This window comes from Cryptomeria japonica, chromosome 5 (assembly GCF_030272615.1).
Source record: "Cryptomeria japonica chromosome 5, Sugi_1.0, whole genome shotgun sequence".
Taxonomy (NCBI): Eukaryota; Viridiplantae; Streptophyta; class Pinopsida; order Cupressales; family Cupressaceae; genus Cryptomeria; species Cryptomeria japonica.
In genome coordinates this window covers 217,110,359-217,130,541 of record NC_081409.1, presented here as the reverse complement: position 1 = coordinate 217,130,541, position 20,183 = coordinate 217,110,359, and the positions used below count along the sequence as shown (strand labels likewise).

The 20,183-nt window shown below is 35.9% G+C and overlaps 1 protein-coding gene across 1 annotated transcript in view; it reads right to left on the bottom strand.

Annotated features, from left to right (window-relative positions):
* LOC131064398 (alpha-mannosidase) overlaps positions 1 to 9,442 on the bottom strand; it is a 386,960-nt gene extending 377,518 nt beyond the window's left edge. The window contains exons 1-4 of the mRNA XM_057998531.2: positions 9,200 to 9,442; positions 8,509 to 8,592; positions 7,261 to 7,349; positions 6,980 to 7,154 (exon numbers count right to left, since the gene is read on the bottom strand). Coding sequence (XP_057854514.1) covers positions 6,980 to 7,154; positions 7,261 to 7,349; positions 8,509 to 8,592; positions 9,200 to 9,403 — 552 coding nt within the window. The 5' untranslated portion in view covers positions 9,404 to 9,442. The remainder of the gene's footprint in view (positions 1 to 6,979; positions 7,155 to 7,260; positions 7,350 to 8,508; positions 8,593 to 9,199) is intronic.
* Positions 9,443 to 20,183: the final 10,741 nt, after the last annotated feature.

Below are 20,183 nucleotides of genomic sequence, written 5' to 3'. Positions count from 1 at the left end.
TTGTAGATAGTGGGAGTACTAATAATTTAGTATCTGAAGAGATGGTTGTGAAGCTTGGATTGAAGAGGCTTAAGCATCCTTGTCCTTATGAGGCGAGTTGGTTACAAGATGATCAGAGGATAGAGATAGAGGAGCAGTGTTTGGTGAATTTCAACATTGGGCCTTTTAGAGATGAGGTTTTATGTGATATTGTATCTATGAGTGCCTGTCATGTCTTGTTGGGAAAGCCTTGGCAATATTATAGAGGAGTTGTTCATGACTGTAGAAGAAACCTAGTTACTATTGAGAAGGATGGGCAGAAGTTCACATTGATTTCTTTGAAGGAGAAAGAGAAGGAGGTGAAGAATCTGAGTCCTAAGAAAAGTTGGAGTCCGGAGAAACCAGTAGCAGAGGTTATACCGGAAGGTTTGAAAGAATTGGTTGCAGAGGTCATATCGAAGGTTTTGAAGAAAGACCTGATAGAACCAGTTACAGAAATTATACCGAAGGGTGACATGAGTTTGCAGAAGGATCTGATAGTTGAACCTGATGGACAAATGGAACCGGTCGATAGAGAGCTGATGGTGACAAACCGGATAAAGTCTTGTGGTAGAACCAAATCAAAGTTGCAGAAACTGAGACAATGTGCAGATCTGAAGCAAAGAAAGAGAAACAAAGGGAGTCAAAGGTTAGAGAAGCCGGTAGAGGCACTAAAAGAGCTTAAACAAAGGTTGGCAGATAAGGAAGATGTTTGGATTTTCATCCCAAATCCTTTTAGAAGTTCATGAGTTGCCTCTCATGGAACATCTTTTTCTACCTGGGTTGTCTGATGTAGGAGCATCCCCGGTCGATGAGCAATCTTGCATCAACCAAAAATATTTCCTTTCAGTTTTGTTCTTGTCTAGTTCTTTATGTTGTTTTCTGTGTTCTTACCTATCCTCTCTTGAGATAAGGAAATCCCTAATGCTGTTTCAATTGATCAATGGGGACGACCTCAAGGTTTCGATTGTCAGGTCTTGATTGCAGGATAACTCAATGATTGATGTGATTTGCTGGGAGCACAAGGGGTCTTACGATTTTGCAACAAGATGGTCCGCTGTGATTTTCGAACTGCGAAATAAAATCAAAAGGGAAGGGTTCAGGAAGCCTAAGGACAAGGATGATAACAGTTGATGCGACGGGTAGACAGATTTCGATAATCCCGTTCTTGTTTTGCCAGAGACACCTTCACAACTAGACAAGAACGGTGCAAGCTCCAAGGGATGAAGGATTTTCAGACCGGAGACACTCGTTTTAGGCACCCAATTCTGGCGCTGCCTAAAGACGAACACCTGCGGTTGAACTAAGCACAGTTTGGGTTTAGACTAACCATACACGGTGACCTACAATCAGCAGACCCCCAATGGTATGAACCAGAAATGCATCAAATACCCCTGCACACTTAACCATTAAAATCTCTGCACTCTAAAATTAACTAGCTGAAAGAAACCATGAAAACAGAATGAAAACAAGACGATAAACACCGAATCAATGTCTATATATTGATTTCAGCTGCCTATTACAACAATTTATGCAACATCTCTATGCTATTTATAAAATCTAACCTATTCTAACTTCTAAAATCTAACTACAAAACTCTGCCTTTTATAGATTTTACATGTCGAACCGGTGGCCAAGATTGATTGCATCCAAGGGCTGCAACTTGCCTTCCAGAAGCTGGCAGCTTTAACCCATGCCCACTTAATTCTTAGTTATCTATCCAACCACTATCTCAACTGCCTACCACTATTTGGCTTTAATTTAGGTCTATCTGTTAGTTGAACATAACTGACCTGTGTCCTCTCTGTTTTAAAATATCTTGAGTGGGCCCCGCAAGCAGTTTTACAATAAAATAGTTTTAGTTTTCAAAAACTGAACTTCTGGAATTAAATCCGGCTGTGTATTTCTCGAGAATGCATAGACTTGCAGCATTCGGAGTGTTCTTTGGTCTTCGGTCTTGGTGGTGGACTTTAGCTTGTTGTTCAGCGGTTCAGCAGCACGCTTCCCAATGCTTGGTTTCGATCTCACGCTCTCCATCTTCTTCTCCAGCTTTAATCGCGATCAAGGCTCCTTGACGTTTCAGGCTTTCTCCTGGTTCTTCCCGACAATGTCTTCGACCTGCGAACAATTAATTTCAATTTTAATAAATCAATTTGAAAAACTAATTAAATTAATTTGACAAATAGTAAGTTTATTTAACATCTGGCTTCGTCCCAATGGAGTTCAGGCTTGCGAAGCTCTTTGTGAGATGTATCTCTTAAGTGTCTCTCTTCAAACGTGAAATCCGATCCTTCGTCCTGATTCGCGCTCCAACTTAGATGAAATTCAGGCCTGAGAGGTGAACTGTGAGATGTTAAGTTTAAATGTTTTTGCCTTCTCTTTTACAATTTTCTTGTTCTATGTCTTTTCAGCCCACATGGTCATTTTGTGTGAATTCATCTCTTTTTTGGCTCTTTAAGAATCAATTGGCGCAAATGCCTTATCGGCCTAGATGAGGTTTAATGGCGCGATTTTAACGTTATCAAAATAAAGTGCCCTTTATATGAATTTCGGGTTATAAAGCCGAAATATGTGATTTTAAATTTCGGGCTTTAGGAGACTTTTGCACGATCTTATTTGAGTGATCCTTTTCGGCTATTTGGAGCCTTGTGCACGATTTTAACGCTTCTTGGTCTTTGCTTATGAAATTTGGGCTAATAAAACGACCCGCGCGATTTTAATTTTTAAGTTAAAATGCCCTTTGTATGAATTTCGGTTATTTAGCGAGTTTTAGATGTTCTCCAACTATGAACCTCACGTTTTAATCGTTCAACGTAAAAGTTCGGCTATATTGGTCACTTTGCCAGCTCTATTTCATTTTCGGGCAACAAGAGGGTTTTGCGAGTTCGAAAATGATTTTCGCTCCTTTCATCCTCTTCGTGCGAATGTTGTCCTTCTGTCATTTTTGGCTCATTTTGGTCTTTTGCAAGGTTATGAATCTTCCGAATTTTTTGGCTTGTTAGATGACTTAGCAAATTTCGACCCTCTAAAGCCTTTTGTGAGCTTCGCGATTTTCTTCTTTTCGGTCTTAGAGGATAAATTTTACGACTTGGGCGCTTTTGTTATGGTTTTCGGCTCAGAGACTGTTGGTGCGATTATTGAAGCTTTTGTTCATTTTCACCTTGGATGAAGTTCGGGTTATGACTGGAAAATGCAAGATTTGGGCCTCTTTTGATTTTCAGCCTAATGAAGAGTTTTGGGAATTTCGGCCTTCGGATCATTTGCGCGATTTTAACTTGGTCTTCTCTCCTCACTTTTCGGCCTATTGAGCCTTTATGCACGATTAACTATTTTCGGCCTTTTGGGCCTTTTTGCTAGTTTGAAAAGTCTTCTGTCATTTTTGGCAATATGGGGGAATAAGGCGATTTTTGGGAGCCTCTGTGTTTTCGGCCCTAGAGGCCGATTTGAGAGTTTTAAGTGGGTTTGGGCGTTTTCGGATAGTTTGCGAACTTAGCTCTCTTTCGGGCTTCATGGAGGATTTGCGCGACTTGGGACTAACCACAATTTCAGACTTTTAACTTGGAATGCGCGATTTAGGACTCCTAAAGATCATCGGGCAAATGATAAAGAATACGCGATTTCTAGTTTGCAAATTTTGGTCTGAGAAGGGTATTTCAAGCCTTTGAGAAAATGTGTGATTTCTATTGTGACCTGCAGAAATTGTTTGAACATAGGCCGAATTTATTTGAACGCCCTTCGAATCTCTCCTTTCTCCCACGCGAGGGCTACAAGAAAGGGGGGTCCCTTGTCATAAGACAAGGAGGGTGTGCGATCCCCACAACAGGTCGTACGGTGCAAAGGTTGTACAGTGGTATGAGGAGGGGTGGCAATACGGTGTGAGACCATACGGTGAGGGTGCAGACCGTAAAGTGTGAAAACCATACAGTAGTGAAGACTTGTCGCCTGAACCAGGCCATTCAGCGTGTGGTGTATTCGACCAAAGTGTGGTATATGGAATCGATGAAGCTTGCAATAAGGTATGATGCTAGATAAACGATGAACAAGAAGATTTATATGTTATTGCACGAGCCAAAGAATAGTCAGATTAATGCACTTCATATTACAACAATCCGAGACTGAGAGCAGGGCAGAGTAGGGTGAGGAGTTACTCCCACCGAAACTACGAGAACCAAATAGGGAGGGTCTTTCACCTCCGAAATGGCGGACAACAGAACTCCATTTGGAATTCGCACAAAAAAGATGAAATACCAAATTCGCATACCAACACAAATGACAGACTCGGCCATAAATATGGGCTTCGGGAACTTTCCCAAAGGGTTACAAACAGGCCGACACGACCAAACTAAGACTTGACTAATCTAATTAAATAAAGGGCCCGAAAGATTTGTTATTACATTTGGGGCCTTACAATAAAGTATTTAAATTTATTATTTAATTATATCGGGGACATCACAATGAAGCCGCAATAGGCATTAGAAGATTGTGAAACAATTAAGAAAATTGATATCTTATATGTGATATATAGTTTAATTTTGAATACCGGGTTCAAGGAAGTGAATGGTCGACTACCTTATAGTCAATTTGTTTATCTATTGAGTAGAGACCATCTTATGTCGGATCCAAGTGATCTTAGGCGGTTGTGAAATTTAATCCTAGACCTATAAGGCTTTGTGTATATACTCCTTGTTCTGTCCATTGTGATCTACTTGTTCTAAATCAAGAACCTCTCTTCCAGTTATAGTGCTAAGCTAAGTAGAGACGCTGACTTTTATGACAACAGATGGACTTGGGACCCTACGAGGGCATAGGTAGAGGATTGTATTCCTCTAGCACATAGACTAGTCCTCTCTATCCGAGGTGATCATCGAAGAATAAATCCTATGGCTCGCATAAGATAAGCTTATCCGCTCGAGATTGATAGTAGTCAAGGAGCTAACTGTGTCGATAGACTGTCAATCGTACCACCTAGTAGCGGATGGATATCGCCAGTTGCATGCAGGCGAGGGATACCCCCATTGATCTAGGGTATTTGACAGATTCCACCAAGAGCATGTAGGCTTGGGGACTAGTTGCATGTCGGCAATGGATGTCCTTGATTCTTAGTCGTCTAATGGACTGCAGGGAAGAGAATTTTCTAATGAAGATTAGGTAGGTAATAATTGGACCAACCCTTGTATAATTTTGGCATATATTATGTGGAAGTGGTATACTTGACTTTGTCAGGATGAGGAGGTGCACTCGGTGTAGTATGGGATACATTGAATCCTAATCTCACTTGCTTGTTGGTGTAGAAGACCGAGCAAAAGAATGCGTCCCACGGTATAGTGTGCAGCGCAACGGCATTCCTTTTATCTGGGATGCACTATGGGCAAGTGGTGGTTAGCCATTATGGATTTGACAGTCCCTCAATGTGTATATGCTAGTCACTGTGTATGTGATGCCTACTAAAGATAGCCACTTTGTATGAGTGATGTATGTTGAAGCAAGTCCCTATGAATATGTGGCGTATGCTAGAGCAAGTCACCATGTATATATGACGTAAGCTAGAGCTAGTCATCGTGAGTGTGATGTGCACGAGCTAGTCACCATGTGTTTATGGGAAATGGACTAAAGTCACTCTCTATGGAATTGGGAAGTTTTGGAAGGATATGACCCCTTGTAATTGTGTATGCATGTACACTACTCGAAGGTAAATAGATATTGCTTTATTATTGTTGTGCTAATTTTAATAATTAGTCTTGGTTTAAAGAAAGATCAAAGATCTCATACTAGAGGAGAAAACGAACTCCCTCTAAACTTCAAGGACGAACTACGAAGCCTCTAACTTCCCTTGAAGGGATACATAGGCAAGGTCATCTAGAATGAACCCTCAAGGCGTAGGTCTGGGTCTAAATAGGAATTTTGGTCTCAGGAGCTTACCACGTTTGAGTACAAGCATAAGAGGTGGTGTAGAGTCGTCACCTCTATGGTGATTGAAGAAATTATGAAGTCGACACTTCTAAGATAGAACAAGAATCTTGGTTGATTAAATTGGTCCTTGTGAGTGAAAAAAAAAAATTAGTAGCAATCGAAGGGTGGTTGTTACAGTATATATGGTTGAAGCACCAAGACTTCTAGGTAATTCACTCATCATACTGCTACTCTAGCTCAAGCACAACCAATAATGGTGCTTCTCCACAATCAAGCCCACTTATCTTGCTAACCTATTGAACTTAGATCTTGTAGGTTATTGTTGGAAGAAAATAACATTAAAACTGGGACATATAGCTTATTAGCACAGCCAAATGATAGTCACAAATACATTTTTGCGTCTCTCTTCTTCCACAAAAATGTGGATGTGTGATATCTTGTCACAAACGAATTCATGCATCCCACTTTCCATGTACAAACAGGGATACAAATGACCTATCATCCCATACGGATAGGGGAAAAAATGTTCTATTAGACAAATATGACTGGCACCAACAATATGACAACAAATCCATCACTGAAGAAAGCATATCATATGCTGGATTGGTTTCCTAAATACACTCTAACTGCAAGGGAAAAAAATGGTCAATACCATGTTATCTACCAAAGGAAAACAAAAGAGAGTAGTTACTTCTCTATCACTGAGGGTTTAGCAAGGCCAAGGTCCACAATGCACATAGTATGAGAAACCCACAAAGAAGATACATGCAATTGATCCAATCAGGCAGAGAGACCAATTCTGCCCTTTTACTATGCTCTTGCAGAAACCTGGACAAACAAAAGTCAATTTTGCATTTTCATGTTATATTGTATACAAGTGTTCATTAACCCTACCATGGGCAAAGCAATCTGAAGACATTCCCAAATGTAAATAATATCACAGAAAGAAGACAGTAGTAACACAAGACTAAATAGGCACCTCACTGATACACAAAACCATTTCTATATTTCAACCTTAAAAGGAAATGGATCAGAAAATCAAGGTTCTTACCTCTGCGCCCAACAAATATGCTTGGACTGCAGAATGTCCAAAGGGATCAATCTGCCATCCAACTCGTGGAGTTTTGTTAAATTGTTGCTTGATAAAACGATGTCCAAGAGTTGTCTGATCAATCATGTCAATATAATGTACCGTTGCTTCATCATGCATACACCAGCCACCATTTCTAGAAGTACAAATGCTAGACTGTATCAGCAAATTACCAGTGGTACAAATAAAGCCATCTTTAGACCTGACAAAACTGTAATAGTTTGTGAGGAAAAAAAAATTACACGAACTCAAGCTGGCCTGCATCAACTATTTTCATCACTTGTGTCTGTCTTTCCTCACTTTGCTCCCTCCACCATCTCTGGAAAAAAGCCTACACTATCAAAGCAAAAAGTTTATCGACAATAGGAGGCTACCAAATATAGTACAAGCAGTTTCATCTAACAGATAGTGAGTAGTATTTATCAACTAACAGTATTGAATTGGCCCACAGAAAATAAGCTATACAAATCTGAAGGCTAATAATTTGCTGCGTAAGTGAAAGTTTCTCTTAGGATGGCTCAATTTTTATCAAATTTTCCAATTGTCGAGATGGCATCAACTATTAACTCAAAATATCAACCAGAATGTGGATACTGTTGCAAGACAAGATATCCCTTGATAATTAACTATATGAAGATAGCTTCAACCTAGATTAGACAGTGAATTTTCTTGTCCAGTGCGCTTGGTTGCATTAAGCATGAAGAGAATCTTGGTCTAGTGGGCACTTTTTAGCATTCATCAGTTGAGTTTCAGGATTTCGATCTCATTGACTCATCACGGAACAGGGTTTCTGCAGAAAATTTTAAGGGCTATCTTTTTGCCAATTGATAGAAAAAAAAAATAGATTCACGTGTTGATAAATATTCACCAAATAATAATTAATTCATACAAATTACTGAAATGTTGGATATTGACCAAAAATTTACAGAGATATTTTTTCTGCAGATGGTAAAATTTCATATTTATATGCAAATACTGACCAGCTCTTCTAAATATTTATTAGAAATTCAAATCTAAACTTCCAGTGAAAGTTACAACTGTCTCTTAGTGTGTTCTTGCGCAAGTAGTGTGCTCAGAAAACAACAACTTACATTTTATCTATTTTGTGAAAAATTATTCTAATGAGTGTTGGAAAATGCAGAAGGATGTGTGCTCAATTTGTTTGGAGACATAATCAAAATTCTTTTAAAAAATCTTGCCCAAGACATAAATTTAATAGTTCTTTAGATATTCTCATAACAAGAACGTATATCCATGTCTCAAAACAAATTTTCTGACAGTGTTGGCTTCAATTATATTTACAGGAATTCAATACATCTGGAGGAAACCCGTAGAACTTTACAATGCAATGCATTTTAAAGAGCACTAATACAGTTTATGTGGAACCTTCCTATATCAACAAGGCGGAATCCAATCTTGTTTTAACCTTAGTCATAAATCATTTCAGATTGCAAAAGAGAGATAAAATATAGAATTCTAGTCCAACTTGCCTGTTCTACATAAATAAATTTTCTGTTTGGATCCTCTTGTAATGCCAAAACCAGGCTATCCAACACATTCTTCACACATGCTCCCTGCACAACACCAGAACAGAGATAGAGAAAAAACATTGACATAAAGAGAGGGTTATTAGGTCAAAAAAGAAAGTTCAAAGCATCATTGGCAGCCTCTATATATTGTCCCGCTACATCTTATTATTGTTACTCCTTTACAGTCTATTATTATTTTTATCGGTATACCACTGCACAAATTCTAAATAAAAAATAGACTCCTAGCATTGCTAGTAAGTTTTAACTTTGTATGAATTTTTCAGAGTTAATTAATTTCCCAAAAATTTCTGAATTATATCCAAAACTGATTGAAAAACCCTTTATCTTTTAGTTTGCCAAGTCTCCCGGAGAAAGATGTATGCTACTATTTTACTATCCATAATTAAATTCCTGTCAAGATACATAATTTTACTATCTTTAAAACCAAAATTCTCTATGGTTCAAATTAAAATCTATTTACCTGGGGATGTCTAATTTTGATGTAAACTCAACAAGGTCTAATTTTAACATAAACTCAACAATGTCTAATTTTAACATAAACTCTCCAATAATATCCTAAATTCCATCGACAAGATTATCGATGTGAATGCATAAGCATTTTAATTAAATTAAATTGGATTGAATTAAAGACCTGAATACTGTTATTGGATCCAATGTAGTACTGATCAATAGTTTTGAGCCATCCCACATCGTCATGAGAATGAGGAACCAAATGCACATTGATTTTGCCTTCCACCGGCCCTGCTGTTGTATTGTATTGAATATAGGCGCCATTGCTGCCATAATGTTTAGCCACAGACAATAATATGAAGAGCAAAACCAAAACAGAGGCCATTTCAGTTCCATATCGAAGACAAAACCACCATATATATAAGAAGTCATCTATCATCTATCTTTCGCTGCTGGGATGATGTGTAGCATGACAATACGACAAAGCCGAATTTGTGGAGATAGTTAGAAATTAAAAAAGTGAGTAAAATAGATCTCCTCTCGTAATTTTAAATCTTGTGAAATATTCTCTAGAAATTTGGTCACGTGTCTTACATCGTCTCTTCTACTCTTATGTTGACACATATATTAAGCGGACAAAAATTTCTGTCGGAGCTGTGCGCCCACCATTCTCTAAATACAAAAAAAATTCTTTTTGGTTTGTTGGTCACATGGGTTGTTCTCTATGGTTGTGAAGTTTGGGGAGGCAGCATGTCAAAATGTGGATGGAGATAGTTAGAAAGAATTCAAAAACACTTAATCACAAGCAATCTTAAAGTTAAAACATCAGTGTCATATGAAATTCTTTTGGCGGAAGCAAGTATGTTTATATTGAAAGCATCAGCATTAACTTGGTTAATAAGTTATCTAAAGAAGGTTGAGAACATGGATAACTATCGGTGGCCCAAGATTGCGATGGAAGGTGGTCTTATCCGTAGGAAAAAAACTTGGATGAAACAAAACTGAAAGTGGTTGAATAAATGGAACATCAAACTACACGATTGTCCTAATAACAAGAAGGAAATATAGAAGTTTGTCATTGAAAAGTTCCAAACCGTCACGTGGAATAACCACATTGGACGCAAAAAGGCGTACTAAATTAAAGAATTTAACCCAACTGGAGAACATGGTGAGAAAGCATATTTAGGGGCAGTCATTAAAAGGAAAGCTAGGCTACTTGTGGCACAACTGAGGACCAGTTCGCATCATCTCAGGTGTGAAACGGGTAGGTGGCAAAGGCCCAAGGAGATATGGGAAGAGAGAACTTGTTTGTTTTGCAGGATGGGAGCAGTGGAGACGGAATGGCACTTTCTTATTGAATGCACAGAGTATGATGATATTTGGGCTCAATATGAGATCATTCTGAAGGCCGACAACATGCATCAGTTATTGACGAGGACAAGATCAACCAAACGGCAAGCTTCTTGCTCAAGATTCATAACAAGAGATCAAACATGGAAAATTATATTTAGGAGGTTTAGTGTTGGTGTTTGTCTTGGTCCCATAGGTTGTTCAGTCTCGTGGACGTCAATAAAATCATTCATTCCTAATTACAATGGATTATCTACATTTCCATTGTCTAGTATTTGTTGAATTTTAGAAAATAGTTGGATGTTTAGTTTACAAATTTAGATGTTTCCATCAGTAAGCAATTTGGAATGTCTTTTATAGCAATTATGCTTTTAGATTTCACAAACCATGTTGAGTTAATTTATGTTTAGGAAGAGAAAAACTGCAAAGTAATATGTTAATATATTTTGTTTGTGCAAGCAAAAGGTATAGATGGAAGCAGAAATAAAAGGGGAGGGAAAATGATTGATAATAAAGAATTTCTTCTATTGGCAATGTCGTTGTTGTAGGTATTTAAATGGTGTATGATTTTAATTTTTTAAATAAAAGAAAAATAAAGTTGGATAATATTTTAAAAAATTGAAGGGATAGAATATGTTTTCTTTGTTATTTAATGTTAATAGGCATCTATATGATGCTTAGTTCCAAACTTTTTAATAAAAAATAAAAAGTGGAGAGCATTTTAAAAAGATTGAGGAGAAGAATATGTTGATTTTGTTATTTAAGATTAAGTAAAAAAATGATATTAGTCCTCCATTATCTAGTTTATATGTATATCCAAATTAAATCCAACACTATTTTGAAAGTTTGATCTCTTGACTATCTTATTTGAAGAAGAGAGATCAAGAGACATAATAGACTTTTTAATCAAGATTTAATGTAAAATCAAAGACTTAAAAAAAGGGATATCAATTACGAATAATTTGAATACCTTCTTTGAAAAACTATATATATACAAAGCAACTTTGTTAACATCATCTACTTCTACAAACTCCTTAATCTAAAAATAAAGTTTTGAAATCTAAAAATAATAAAAATAAAAATATTAAGCTAATTATGATGGGTTTGTAGATAGTTGTCTACCATTTTGATCATAACTTTTGAATCGTGACTTAGAATAGCAACTTCGTACATGCATTAGAAGCATAACAACAAAATCTAAACTAGGTTGCTCTTAAAATGCGGTGGATCAATCCTATGTATCACAAATTCAATCTTGAGTGTTGTGGGACTAACCTTCCATGTAAATTTGACTTGCAGCATGTAGATTTAAACGTGTTAACTGTGTACTTAGGAAACCTAATTCACCCTTGTTTTTTTATGGTTATTGATGTGTAAATACTAACGATAATGAAAAATACCTTAGGGAGATTATCAAATCATAGGGGTTGTGTTCTCCTAACTCAACCACCTTGATTAGATTGACTTTACAATCAACTAAGAATATTTAGGGCAACAATCAAGCATATACATGTCATGGATGAATTTGATGCATGTCGGGTTAATTTTAATACTCCTAAATGAAGTGTTCTAGGAATGATTCTCCTTTTAATGCATAAAATTTTTGGGCATAAATTACTTAATCTACAATAGGATATAATGAAAATTGAATATCTTTAAATACCAAGATCTGTAATTAATCATGCAAACATGTACACTCATAACAACTATTAAAATAGGGAAGAATTGACAAATTTAAAATTGTTACGATCAATTCTATATGATGTGAGATCATAAATGCATTACAAGAGATGAACTTGGAATATGGATGTTTGAATATCAAAATATGAAGGAATGTATAGAAGTATGTGTGAGCATAGATGTAATAAAAGGCTAATGATGTTGGATGTATAGGGATGAATAAAAATGGAAACAGGTTAGAGTGGAAGTACATATAAAGGGGAATGTGTGAAAGATTAGCCCAAATGAGCCTAAATTTACACAAGAGTGTATTGTTTGATAACATCAAATTGTATAAGACATTCCAATAAAATATACACCTTTACAATTTGCACCAACTTTCAGGTGATTGTGAATCCTAAATAAAAAAATGTATTTCAAAGTATATGAGAACTCGCAAACATGCATGTAAATTAAGCACTCAAACATAGAAGAAAATTGGGCTTCATATAAAGTAATGGACCCAACTAGATATCTTTGTGTGTTCTTCATCATTGACATGTGCACTCCATGAAAACCTAATAGTAGAGAGAAGGTGTGCAATGAGTAGCTATTTTCATACAAATAAAGATAAGCACAACTACAAATTGATTTTAAGTTACTTACAAAAATGAGAGATATAAAGAGGAGAGAGCAGGGTTACAAAATTTTGTTGATATGGGAAGTGGTATGTCACATTAGGTTTTATCATGTCATGTGATCAAATATCTATCTAGAAACAATGGTGAATGAGTTGTATAGATATTTGCACTTGTCTAGAAGCTCAATATAAGAGTGTTAGCAATAGTATATGTCTGCTTTAATTGGTTGTATAGATTAGATGAAAGGAATTGACATGGTGCATGAAAAGTTTATATAATCTGTACACGTAAGCACATAGATTTTGTAAAGGCATAGGTGTCACAAATGCTTCATGTAACAAATGAGTAAGATATCTTGAATGATGATCATAAAAACTATATGGACTGGTGACAATCATCAAGGGATATAGATAATCCCCTAAAGAAAATAAAAAATTAGAGGTAGCCCTAATGACTAGATAAAATTGTGTAAATATGTATATCTAGAGGAAGTAGACAAGGAATGATATCCCCAATGATAAGAAATATCTTAGAGCGTGATTAAGGAATGCAAATGATCAATAGTGTGGGGAAGGTGTGGTGTCCCCACTATGACTCTTAGTATATTATAAGGATGTAGGTACACAATACAATGGGGGGAAATATGATGCCCCCCCAATGTGATTAGATAGCTTTTAATACATGATATAGAATGCATGATTATGTAAAATATGACCATAAGAGCATGCATATTGGTTGCCCCCATATGAGAAATATAGTGAAATGAGGTTCAAAGTATCATATGGCCAAAAGAAATATCATAAAATATGTGCATTCACTCAAGTAATAGGGTAAACATGACCCTCGAAGGATGCTAAAAAAGATGATCCTAAAATTGCATTATAGCCTTTTATGAGATATAGGCAATAAGCATATCAGCATAGGATAATAATAAGGTAATGGTATGATATGGCTTGTATGAAACAATGTGGAAATCATCATAAACATGGAAGCATTATTAAAATAATAGCATTACATGATAAATGACCGGTCTCTACTAAGTACAAAAGAATGGTGCAAACAACTCAATGCACTTTCTCGATTGGGCAACTAATCCACATGGAGAAAACTAATGTCCTAGAGAAGAGGCTCATTTAATTATGTATATACTTAGATGATGTTGGCACTATATGTGTAGCAAAGGACTCTCAAGTTGCCTATCAATTGCGTAAAAGGAACTATCAACTAATGAAAGCATAATCAATACTAAAATAGGAAATATGTATGTTCAGCAGTTGCTACAAATAACTGGTAAGTTGAGTTGATAGTGTTTGTACATAAATAATGGAATAATTTAGTTGCAACCTAGACTTTAATTATTAAATATGCTAATAGATTGCATGAACTTAACAAACCATAACAATGAATCTAAAAAAGTAATAACAATATAACTAATGCTTTAGCAAATAAAACTGACTAAGAGAAAGACTTGCACTACCTCAAGTGGCCCTTGCTTGAGGAGATGTAACCTTGAATAACAATTAATTATTTAACTCAGCATGTTGTTAATCATTTACTTTACTTATATTTATCAATGCATAACAATAGTAATTGTATTATTCTTGGATACTCATAGTTATAGGTAAAATCTAATATGGATTACATATGTGTTGAATATCTCCAATTCGAGTAGAACTAAACTTTTATAGATAATTTATGGGTGTGGAACAATTACTTCTCTAAACCTACTAAAAACATGTGTCAATCCTTCCTAGTATTGAGGATGACTTATTCCAATGAGAAACTGAAATAATAACTAACTTAAACATGAGTCCCAATCTGAATTGGACTCTTTATTCAAAACAGTAACAACAACACAAGAATGTTCAAGAATTCATGCATGTGGAATTATGAAACATAATTCCATTATTCCACAAATTCTTGCAAATCCTTTGGGCATTTATTCTACAAAACAAAATTGGCACAATTTCATTATAGTCATGTTCTGGTTGATAACCTTCTAACTTCTTCTGCACGAGCAATAGGACATGATCTGCTTTGGTTGTAGGCTAACTGCAAATCCTTAAGTTGCATTTTAGTTTCTTAAGACAAGCATTTATCAACATTAGTATAATTTATACATATTAGCATAATTTATACATATTGACAATATATCAACCATAGAAATTCACATAGCATGTTCATATAATCACATGTCATATATGTGTGGGTGTGAGTGTAAGTGTGTGTATGTATGTATGTATGTGTGTATGTATGCATGCATTTATGTCTATATGTATATGTGTATATATATGTATATATATGTGTATATGTATATGTATATATGTGTATGTGTATATATATATATATATACACACATACATACATACATACGTATATATGTATATATGTATACATATTTACATATGTATATGTACATATGCATATATACATATGTACATATACTATTACAAGTGTGGTTGTAGTTGCATCAAAAGATCGACCTATTAATGTCTGATACAACCACTAGACTTATAGAATCCATAGGAGGTGGTTAAGCCATGTCACAAACCCGAGCGCTATGCTACACAACACAAGGAGACTGATGCAAAGGCTTGGGTCCATGACTAAAAACATCCCTTCATATAAAATTCAAAACACACATCAATTTCTTTTGTAGCAACACTCACCTAAAGACACCTCAAACACATAAGTTCTCTCAAGCCACTAGGCTACACAAACCACCAAAAGTGAACATCAACTTCACAAACTCAATCCAATCCTTGGAATACATTTCATTAGGCCTATTACACATGTCTAAGGCCAACTTGGTTGTTGTTGCATTCTTGTTTCTAACTCTTCTATCTCTTTCTTGATTTGTTCCAACTCTTGCCTGAATTCTCTATCCTCTTTTTGCCTCACCTATTCTTCTCTCCTCTTTCTCTCTTCCTCTTTCTTCTTCCATGAACCCTCACCTCTCAAGTATTCCCTCAATTCACTCACCAAATCTCTATCTTCTAGACTCATCTTGTCATTGCCTCACCTAGGTTCCTCCTTTCTTCCCTCCTAGTCTTTTGGCAACCACTCACCAGGTTATCCTCTCAACCTGAACCAACACACAACTACCAACCACACACAAACTCTTCTCTACCCATATCTTCTAGGCTTTGATACCACTTTGATGTAGTGTGTCTAAGAGGGTCTACAACACATGAAGCCTATGGTTTCAAACCCCAAACTCTAGGCTACACAATAGGTTACTCAACCCAAGGTTTCCACTATTTGACAATGTCTCATAAAGTGGCATTTTGAGACCACAACAAAAGACACTCGTAAGGATAGGGGCAGAAATGCCATCATGTCTTCAAACCCAAATGGACTCAAATCAACCAAATCCACCTTTGAAACAAACCATTTTAGGCCATTCCACACCATTGGCTCTCTAAGGGTGACTAGGTGCTAGTAGCCTTACTTAGAGAGAATTTTGGCCATATTGTTTGACACCCTGACCATAGACACAAAAAAATAACATTACCAGATACCCTTTTTGAATTTATTTAACATATCTCAAAATGACCATAGAGTGTTCTGGAGCAGCTTGACCAAAAACAGACTAATAAGGTACAAGCCATATGCTTTTTAGAACAACAAACTCAGTATTTTGGGCATATTTTTTTACAAAGAGGTCATAACCTAGAAATAAAACCATATTTTGATACCCATTTAGGTTTTACACAACATACGTCAAAATCAGGCTATGGTTTTTTGGAGCAAAGTATTCAAAAATTGATTGTTGCAGTCCTTCAAGAACCCTATTAGGTCTCCATATACACTAGGGACACCCCTTATACACTCCACCAACCTTCACAATCAACTTGGAAGGTAGGGGAATATCAAACCTGAAATTATTTCATAGGTTTTATGGTCTTCTTGACTATTTTGGTACATAAACTCCAAATGTCTTCTCAAACCCTGTCCAATAGGCTTAACACATGAGGATGTTAAGCTCTCAAATGCAAAAACTGTTTAGAAACCATCTATAACACTACTGTTTCCACCATTCCACCAATTCTTGAGGCAATTCATTGATGGAATGGAGAGTTCTACATTTTTCTTTGACAAAGCCCCAAAACCTAGGTTTTTTAGACCAGTTATGGTAAATCCGCTTGAAGAAGGATCAAAAATCAATAAAACTGAACTAAAATGGTCCCAAATGAAAGGTAACATAGATATATTTCCAAAAATTCCACTCTTACATGTTAAATAATCCAAATAAGAAAGTTACGAAGCAAAGTGCAGTGACTTTTGCCTAAAACTTGATCTTAGAACAAATTGTAACTCAAACTCACTTAGATAAGTCCAAATAGATCAAAAAATCACTTACATACCATTAAACATAATCTTTGACCCATTGAGACTGTTTCTCACAAAATAACAACTTTTGACAATTTGACAATTTTGAGCAATACTAAAAATATGACCCTAATAGGACTTGACCTAACATCCAATGGTCTTAATGACCTTATTAAATCACATATGGTCTTAAAAGACCTTATTTACAACCTTTATCCTTCAAAACATGAAAACTTCATAATTTGCCTCATAGAGGCTTGATGGTGCCTTGGGTGCTCTTGCACCAGAGACCAAGGGTGCATACCTTGCAACAATCCCCTCCTAGTGCAAGCGAGGGTTTTGAACCTATGACCAAGATCTGATACCACTTGTTACAAGTGCGGTTGTAGTTGCACCAAAAGATCAACCTATTAATGTCTGATACAACCACTAGACTTATATAATCCATAGGAGGTGGTTAAGCCATGTCACAAACCTGAGCGCTATGCTGCACAACACAAGGAGACCAAGGGAGCACACCTAGCAACATATACATACATATATATGTATGTATGTATGTATCCATACACGTGCATATATACATACACACACATATGTACATATATATGTATGTATATGTGTGTGTGTGTGTGTATTTTTATACATATATATACATATATACATACATATATACATATATACATATATACATACATATACATATATACATATAAATACATATATACATACATATACATATATACATATAAATATATATATATACATACATACATATATATATATATATATACATACATATATATTTATGTATATCTATATATATGTATATATGTATATACATATATATATATATGCATATATGTGTGTGTATATATATATGTATATACATACATATATATATGCATATGTGTGTGTGTGTATATATATATATATATATATGCATGTATGTGTGTATATGCATATATATATGTGTGTGTGTGTGTACTGTAGCATCATAAAACTGCGACCCTTGCAATTTTCAATCACATTAGGGTCCTCACGCATGTGAATCGAATCCCTAAGCCTGATCGGAGATCGGAGACTTGCTTGACACCTGAAAACTGCATCTTTCTTTCCCTCCGCACTGCCTTGACTGCATCATGTCCTGAAAAAAAGGGCAGGACAGGGGCATGGCGCCCCTGTTCTGTTAGGCCCAATTTAGAAAGCTAATGTACTGAGAGGGGAGGGGTGAATCAGTACTCCAAAAATTTTCCTTTGTAATAACCTTACTGTTATGCATAAGCAGAATAGTGCAGTAACATAAAATAAAACTATAATCAACAGATAAAAATCATACATGATTCACTCCATAACACATATATTTTGGTCACGCAGAAACTCTTGGTTAGAGAGAAAAACTGCGGTGGGGATGGCACCCACAACTTCACTACTGCAATAATAAAGAATGCTCGGTTAGAGCTACATTTAGCTATTTCTGATAGCTTACCCTGTTAGGAGTATTAAGATCAGTTAGATCTACCTTACTAAAGGATTTTTACAACACTATATAAGTGTAGCACCTGGTTAAAGGATTTACAGTTTATAGACTTGGTTAGAGTCTTTTACCCTGTTAAAGGTTTCTCTTACAACTTCAAAATATTATAGTAGAATCATTACAAATATCTGCAACTTTACATCTGAAATGCTAAAGCAGATTCTATGTGCTCTGAATAAGATTACCTAGCTTGTAGCATACCTTGGTAACCCATAATGAAACTCGGTAAACCCTTCTATTTACTTTGTTCTTCGACTGTTCACTGATAAACCTTCTTGGTGACCTCTATGTGTCTCTGTAACAGTCGTCCTTCATGTATACACACTGCTATCTCATCACATCTCATACCATATTATGTGTCTTGTTCTTCTAACCCTAGAATCATGTTGTATATATAGATCTCTTACAGCGGTGATCTGATTCATTGCTTCGATCTTACAAAAATATTCTTCGAATGAATAACTAAACAAAATATCTCATAGGTTAGATTGGCCTTGTAATCATACACAATCTCATAGTGCAATTTCCAATGCAAAAACGGTTAGATGTGCCTTGATCTTGTAACACGTTTTCATGTGCATGTCTAGGTTCAATGTATCTAGTAAAACATTTCACTTGGTGAATGTCAACTTGGTGAGTTAACTTTACCACTCGGTAACCATGAAACTTTACTCGGTAAACAGCTCGGTGAATACTGTGTTCTGTGACTGCTTTCTTCAGTAACCGACTAGACTGTTTATACCAACTTCTTTGTGTGTATCGACTGCATGATTCGGTAATACTTAACCAATTAGAATATAGTATGACTTTGGATATAAAACTAATGGCAATTCGATAAGTAGTAACAATCTCCCCTTTTGACATTAGTTGAGATGTTTGACAAAAACTACTTACAAAGTCATTAATAAAAAAAAAAATATACTTGACAAAATGACTATACTTGATAATATGTACAATAGTCAATAGTATATGCAGATATACTCCCCTTATCATTATCTTGTACATAACTCTGAATTTTGCATGTTTGGTTCCGTTCTGTACTTGTGTGCTCTGAATGCTCTGTATATTCTACTCGGTATACTCCCCTTGTATACAATACTCAAAATTGTGTTATCAAAACTGTATTACTCCCCAAGTGTAGAGTTACTCCCCCTTTGCTGGGCTTTCCTCCATGTAGTAACTAGGCTTTCCTCTGTGTAGTAACATAATATTACTCCCCCTTTTTGACAAACATTAAAAACTTAATTTGCATCCGGAGGCGGTAACTAATCAAAAATAGTCTTATACTTGGTCTGGGCGTCAGTGAGGGCGACTGAGAGTGAGTCCTTGAGACTTTCCATTAATGAGTTATGTGCTTGAATATCAGATAAGAGTGATCTCAAGCCATCAAGAGTGCTTCCCTCTTGGGTAGTTGATAAGCTTGTACCTCAGTTAAGCTACTCTTGGACTTATGAGAGATGAGGAAGGAATAATGTTTGAAGGGTCATTATATCCATCCTAATTTTATGCTCTTCATTCCTCAGTTCTAACTGTTGAGCCATCAGCTGTTGTAGCTTTTTGTAAAAAGTCTAAACTGAATTAGGCTCAATGGTCAACTTGGATGAGAGATTGGTGATCTCTTTCTCAATTGCATCAGTTTTATTTTTTAT